At 29.4% G+C, this 7673-nt stretch overlaps 2 protein-coding genes across 3 annotated transcripts; one reads left to right on the top strand and one right to left on the bottom strand.

The window, feature by feature from the left end:
* Positions 1-1136: 1136 nt before the first annotated feature.
* Snx3 (sorting nexin 3) lies at positions 1137-3539 on the top strand. 2 transcript variants are annotated; one of them, XM_018454475.1, is made up of 4 exons: positions 1137-1456; positions 2028-2123; positions 2524-2648; positions 3194-3539. In XM_018454475.1, exons 1-4 carry the CDS (start codon positions 1292-1294, stop codon positions 3297-3299), a joined length of 492 nt encoding a protein of 163 aa, XP_018309977.1. In that variant the 5' UTR covers positions 1137-1291; the 3' UTR covers positions 3300-3539. The 2 variants fall into 2 exon arrangements, with proteins under 2 accessions (XP_018309977.1, XP_018309978.1); XM_018454476.1 differs by lacking the exon at positions 2028-2123.
* Positions 3540-3993: 454 nt separating this feature from the next.
* Positions 3994-6828, bottom strand: LOC108726724 (uncharacterized). The gene is made up of 4 exons (XM_018454473.1): positions 6525-6828; positions 5952-6128; positions 4808-5864; positions 3994-4125 (listed from the first exon to the last, which is right to left on the bottom strand). Exons 1-4 carry the CDS (start codon positions 6732-6734, stop codon positions 4043-4045), a joined length of 1527 nt encoding a protein of 508 aa, XP_018309975.1. The 5' UTR covers positions 6735-6828; the 3' UTR covers positions 3994-4042.
* Between the last annotated feature and the right edge of the window lie 845 nt (positions 6829-7673).

Below are 7673 nucleotides of genomic sequence, written 5' to 3'. Positions count from 1 at the left end.
AAAGATTCTGATTAGTTGATTCACTTATGCACTATGCGTTATGCGTTATGCAAGAGTCTGTGCTGCGGCCTTAAGGCTTAAAACTCTATTATAGATCCGAGGTTAAGCCATAAAGGCCCGTCTACAATACACGTAGTAAACTTGGTTTAAGAAGTAAGAGTAAGAAATTGACCAATCACAGTCGAATATGAGAAGAATAATCAACTATGATTGATCAATTTTCTACGACTTAAGACCCTACGACCGTTACGACTTCTATTGTAGACCCCGCATAAGGCCCGTCTACAATACACGTAGTAAACTTGGTTTAAGAAGTAAGAGTAAGAAATTGACCAATCACAGTCGAATATGAGAAGAATAATCAACTATGATTGATCAATTTTCTACGACTTAAGACCCTACGACCGTTACGACTTCTATTGTAGACCCCGCATTAAGAATTCGACTGTAATTGATTAATTTCTTACGGCTTAAAGCTTAATACACCTATTGTAGATCCGGATGATTACGGTCTCTACTGTGATTGGCCAATTCGCTTACTGATTACGTCTTAAGCCGTAATCACACTACAGGCTCCCGACTTTGACTCGACTGCCAACTCTGACTGCCGGCCTATAATGGACCAATAATAATGAGACTGATTTATTGTTATTGGTCCATTACGGGTCGGCAGTCAGAGTTGGCAGTCAAGTCAGAGTCGGGAGCCTGTAGTGTGATTACAACTTTAGACTGGAATCAGACTACGCATTGAAGATTGAGATTGAAGAGTGAAGATTGAAATTTGACCAATGAGGACAAAGGGATTTTAGCGCTTCTATTGTTTTAATTAGTCAAATTTCAATTTTTCAATCTTCAATCTGAATTTTCAATAGTCTGATTCCGGCTTTATGACCTTACGTTGCCATGAGCTTTATCGATACATCAGTTTTAATTCACATTTCCCAATTGGTCGGTGATGGCGCAATACGTTTTGATTACCACTCTAAAGTTGCTGCTAGCTGTCTATTTTTCTATAGTCAAAGGTACAACGTACACACATTATATATATATATAAATGTATATATAGGCATTATTCGCACGAGGGTGCGCGTGTAATGTGACGTAGTGGAGGATGAGTGAGAGAGAGAGAGAGAGAGAGAAACGAATCGTGTCAAGTTACTGCAAGTTACTAAGCGCTGTCATTTCTGTTGGTGCTCGTAACATTCGTTGCATATCGGTAGTGTTTTCGAGCGTCTAGTAGAAACAAAATTTGCCAAAGCGAACGCGTATTTAATTGAAACTTGTAATTGAAATGGCGGATACAACCGTAGACGCAACGCGACGCTTAAATGTGAAAAAACAAACATTGGACGACGCTTATGCGGCGCCTGCAAACTTCCTTGAGATCGACGTGATTAATCCGATTACACACGGTGTCGGCAAGAAACGATATACCGATTATGAAGTTCGTATGAGGGTGAGTAATATTTATTTCGCTTTATATACATTTGTGCAAATTTGTTAAACGTTCCACACATCTCTCATGTCAAAATTTAGTTTTTCCAATATTTTTTTACGTTTGCAACAATGACACAGACGCATCGAATAATCATAATTCAGTCATGTCTACCGATTGATTAGACGTATATCGTGGGTTGTTCCCGATATCATATTGATAAAGACCGATGTACATTCATTGCTCTATAAATTTCAAAACAAATCTATAAATTTTTCAAAAATCTAATTGGTATTGATATATTTTTTTATTTTTATATACTGACATTAACTATCATAAATTCAAACAAGCTTGATATCTGGAACAACAAGACATGAAACTTTAACATTGGAAAATTGAAGATAGCAAAATTAAACATAACTGTAAAGTGAATAAAATTTATATGAAAATACATGTGCATACGTGTATTTGCATCATGTATATATACACACACACATACACACATATCATACATATTTCAAAATGTTAAGAGACTTCTGGACTTCTGAACATATTTACCAAGAAACTCAATCAAAGTTATTGACTTTTTCAGACAAATTTACCAGTCTTTAAAGTAAAAGACTCAACAGTAAGAAGACGATACAGTGATTTCGAATGGTTGAGAAATGAATTAGAAAGAGATAGTAAGGTTAGTTACTGAAAGAGGTAATTATGTTTAAAACAGTACGAGTGGCATAAGTTATTATTATAGAATGAATCTTTTTACATATTTCTTTAATTATGAGTAGAATTATAGGAACATTAAAAAAAATATCAATTTATCAACTTAGAAAATATACATTTATTTTGATACCTCTATATTTATTTATTAAACTTATTATTTTACTATGAAGATAGGAAGCGTACATTAGCGAGAAATGAGAAAAGTCATGATACTTGTAGGTACTGTGTCAGGACTTGAATCTTTGCCTTTTTCAGACAGCCACTGAACCACGATTGCTCCTTTTTGATAATTTTGTATCTCACCTATGTATCTTGCAATATAATAAAATAGAAAATCATTTTTCATATATTTTCTTAAATTACAGATTGTGGTACCACCTTTACCAGGAAAAGCATGGAAACGTCAAATGCCTTTTCGTGGAGACGATGGAATATTTGAGGAAGATTTTATTGAAGATCGAAGAAAAGGCTTGGAAGTTTTCGTTAACAAGTGAGCATATTGTTTTATGTGCAACAAAAGATTGTACAGTTATGTTTCATACACAGAAATGATATGCAGTCTAATTTCTGTACATAAAAGTAATTATTTAATCTGGTATTCTTTATAATTATTAAACAATTTTATTCTTCAAGTTCTTTAAGGATTTAGCTATAGCGGGTTGTTTATTTAAACACGTTTATTTCTATTCTTTAAGAGAAATATTAGTAGATAGAAAAATAAGATATCTGATTATTTTTTTCAACTCAGTAATGACTTTCAAAGATAAGAATTTACCGTTTTAACTTAATTTAACCATAAAAATAGGTAACTTGTTTCTTTTGCAGAAATCATGTATGAATACGAAACGAAAATTACTGAAGCGCATTATTTCTTAATCATGTGTATTCTATTGAAATCATTTATATATTCTGATCGTAGCACTATTGCACACGTAATATACTTCAACAAATGTCAGTGATCGTTTGTAATATTTTACTTAAACATATGAATTTATATGTATAGCTGTTCATATTGCGTAATCATTTGTATTTCAGAATAGCTGGACATCCTTTGGCACAGAACGAACGATGTTTGCACATGTTTCTGCAAGAACCGGTGATAGACAAGAATTATGTACCTGGAAAGATACGTAATACATAAGTCACTATAAAAAAATATATATATCACGAATACCTTTTCCACCAAGCCGTCATATTTGAGATCACGTTTTCATTACATTGACATCTTATTTGGAAGTCACGAATATTCTTATTCTTGCAAGAACCAAGTAAGCTATCTATATTATGATATCAAAACAGGATGCTTATTTGGAAATATTCACACTTCTAGTTTACTCTAACTATTATTACATTACACGAAAAACATAATAAAGTATCTTTATAAGGAAATAAATAAATGATAAATTGGCAAAATCATTCTTACATGTTACTAGGTTGATTCTGTCTGCTGTTATCATATAATACTGTTTATAACAAAAGAAATAAGCAAAATAAAAAAATGTTATTCATAAGAGTTATATAAAATGTACTCCTTATTTTGTTAATTATGTAGGTAGTGTATTATTTAACAAATTAAAAATTTGATACGTAAACAATTAGTTTTTAATTTAATAGAAGATAGTGCAACCAAAAAGGAGGTAATTTTAAAAAATCCATCCATCTCCACTTTCCCTAAAATTAAATTTCTCTATTTCAAAGTTTTCGCAAAGTTATGTGTTTTATTCATAAGTATTTACATTGTAATAAATATGTGATTCTATTGGATGATACACAAACAAAATCAAAAATGTTATGCAAGAGATTATCTATAGCAAGATTATCTATATATATTACAATTTCTATATTTCATTTATTTGTATTACATTAATGAATATCACCAATTTCTTATAGATATATATCCTGCTTAGTCTTAATAGACCTCTTGTTCTTGAAGTAGCCTTCTATATACTTACTTACACATTCTTGTTCTGAAATATATAAACGGAAGAATATATAAATATTATGATTATGAAATAATTTGTTAATGTACTTTTTTTATTGCTATATTCAGGGTTGGGGGGAGGAGTATGTATTTAAAATACAGTTTTTGCAATACAAGTATTTTGTACTTCAACCGAGTACATGAGAGTTTTATGTACCTTGTATTTAAAATCGAAAGATTGAATGTTTTATGTATTTTATAATTCAAATAATAAGATTAGATTGGTTGTCAATCTTAGTATTTGAAATACAAAATACAAAATATTTTCATGTGCTACGCTAAAATACAAAATACAATTATCTTATAAATATTGTTTTTCAAAAAAATAGTATTTCAAATATTTAAATAGACCCAGCCGTAGCTATATTGTGAATCACAAATTTTTTTAACATTACGAGGTATACAGAGTAGTAGCTATACTTATCTCAAATATATTCTCTAATTATATTATTAGAAAGAAACAATATAAATTAGAAATATTTGAAATTGAAAACATTGAAATTAGACTTTTCCAACGACTAACTCTTTTTTTAATTGAGTATTGCACATGCAATTCTCCATTAGTGTTATATTGAAATAAATATTAACTTATTTTATTATTCAAAATAGCGTAATTTTTTGAACATGTACTGAAAAACATAACTATATCAGATCTATCAGTGGCTCACCTGGAAAAGTATTCTTTATGATGAGCATATCTGTGATGTACTTTGCAACAGCTTTGAAAAGCTGACGATCTTTAATTCTTCTTTTTTTGTAGAATGGCATTAAGTATTTCACAATCCAAGGTGCTATTCTTTCTTTACAAGCTGGTAAATGTTCTTCTATACATATTGGTGAATCTGGCATCATTTCTTCTTCCTCAAATTCCCCAAACAAATGAAGAAATTTTTCTTTTACTCTTCCATGTCTTCGATAATTTGTCAGTGATAATTCAGTCATTTTAGCTTTTAATTTTGAAACTTGATGTACACGTTCCACGAACCAAATAGCATTTATCTTTTGTTTTTGTTTACTTTCAACAGTTTCATTTGTATTAATTCCTTTTGATTTGATGATTTTTTTACTTTGCATTTCCTTATAGCGACTGAAACTGATTCTTCCTTCGCTTGTATTTACTTTTGTTACATTAGGCCTTGATACATTATTACTTATCGGAACATTAAAAAGATTTGTGTCTACAATATCCGCTTCTGAACATATCTTGTTAATTTCTTTGTCAATATTTGCTTTAGTAACACCAGAATGTTCCTCAATTAATCTCGTAAGATCACTACTATCATCACTTTCGCAAAACATATCCTGCATATGTTGTAATAGAGAATCTTGTGAATTTTCATCTTCATTTTCGAGAGGTATGTTATCCATTATATGAGAATCCATCTGATTAAATCCATGACTAGCGTCGTTAGAGTCTTTTGCAATATTTTGCAGCATCTGCGTATCTGTTTCATTTACATCTATCGAGGGGGTTTCATCATTAAAATTTTCCATAACATTCTCACTTTTAAAGAAATTATTAGAATTTATAGTGGGTAATACTGTTTGCAGTGATTTCTCACAGTTGAATGTAATAGATACATCTTGTATATTTGTTTTTTCTGAATCCATCCACGTGTCATCTGTTTGTACAGCGATGTCAACTTTATTTTTTGATGTTTCTAAAAATATTACTAATTTTTTATATGCTTTATTTTTAACTGTATGTGATTTTACATCGTCAATCTACAAAGACACAAATTACACTGATATAAAATATCGACAAGGGAAATCTTAACCATTTTAACCATTTTAAACAATAATACTTATTACCATTTTCAGCATATTTTGTCTGTATATATTAGTTTCCAGTGCCAATTGAACAGCATGTAATTCCATTTGGTCCGCATATTTTTTCACTTTTATGTTTGATATATCATTTTGTTTGTAACAAGTTGTATAATTACTAAGTAAGCATTTATGAAGGTAAGACAAATATACAGTACGGACCTATACAAATATATGTTGTGAAACAGTTGTCCATAATAGTCATTATACAATATATTGAAAAAATATTTTATAAAATTTTTCAATAAAATCTTTTGATTAATTTTCAAATAGTTAATCACAACAAATTGATTCTGATTAGCTTATTTCTTATTTTGCAATAAATATTAATATCATCACCTGATCTTTTAAATTTTAGTTTAAAACTTTTCAAATTAAATTAAAACTTGATTGTAAAAGTTATTTCTATATTTATATGCATTCTGTCTAAAATAATACTAAATTAAATCAATTAAATCTCTATATCAAAATTTGCTAGAATTTGGAGCATGCTGAACTCTAATGCTAAGAAATATAAAATAATGTAATTTTTATATATGTATATATATGTGTACACACATAATTATATGCAAAGAAACGTGCCATTGTAGTGAGATGTAAGAACTTATTGTTGGATTCATTGACGATGACGGAATTATCTGTAGAAAGTGGTGGTAACGGCATAGATGAGAAGTCATCGATGTTATCCGAATTAATATCGCTGTCATTACAGACATTCTGTTCTTTTTTCAATGTAAACAGCAGAGCATCGATATCATCAGTCATCATTGCAGGAATGTTTTGCAATAATTACATCGTATAACAAATTAAGACGTTGTTGTATGTACATACATATATCCATCAATAACGTAATCCTCAATATCGATAGGCTTCTATATTGCATGCGTATAAATACTTAAAACTAACTAATGAAATAAATTAATATTTGATTGAATAAAACTATGTTTGTTGTGCCGTCATAAAAAAGATTAAGGGTGGCGACACATGGGGCTGCAGAACCAGTGTTGTCAGATATTTTTCGTCAGATCAGGAATAGCCGAATGATGGCGCTCAAGTAGCCCAATTAGTAACTAACCCAAAATTTTTAATAAATTTGAATGCAAAATATATATTTTTAAAAGAATTTTTTATACACATCTTTATTCATGCTCGTAAATATATAATATATATATATGTATATATTTATGTTACCGATATATATATATATATATATATATAATTGTATAAAATTGCTAATTAATGTTTATTTTCTACAAATAAAACTTTTTTATAACAAATTTCCTTATACGAATACTTTTTGCACTCACTGTATATATATATATATATTATTTGTAGAAAATAAACATTAATTAGCAATTTTATACAATGAATACATTCTACTCTAACATAAACAAATGAGCTTCGTATGTATTCCTGATTTTAGAAGCTAAATTTCTCGACTGTACGAATATTTTTTGAGCATCCAAACCACTATACAATTTAAAATTTTCGCTTATTTTTCAGATGATATATTTTCTATAATTAATACACATCTTTTTAGTATATATAATTTTAAAAAACAGTCTATTTTATTCTTCATAAATAAATTGTTAATTACCCAGCAAGAAATGATCGTCAATTAAACGTCGAATTGACGTCAAATTTATGTTGAAATCATTATATCGATATCGATTCGACATCAATTCGATTACTCATTTCTCGCTGGAT

The sequence above is a fragment of the Mycetomoellerius zeteki genome, unplaced genomic scaffold (assembly GCF_001594055.1).
Source record: "Mycetomoellerius zeteki isolate Tzet28-1 unplaced genomic scaffold, Tzet1.0 scaffold433, whole genome shotgun sequence".
Lineage (NCBI taxonomy): Eukaryota > Metazoa > Arthropoda > Insecta > Hymenoptera > Formicidae > Mycetomoellerius > Mycetomoellerius zeteki.
The sequence above is the reverse complement of the archived record's forward strand: the minus strand, read 5'-3'. Positions and strand labels throughout refer to the sequence as shown.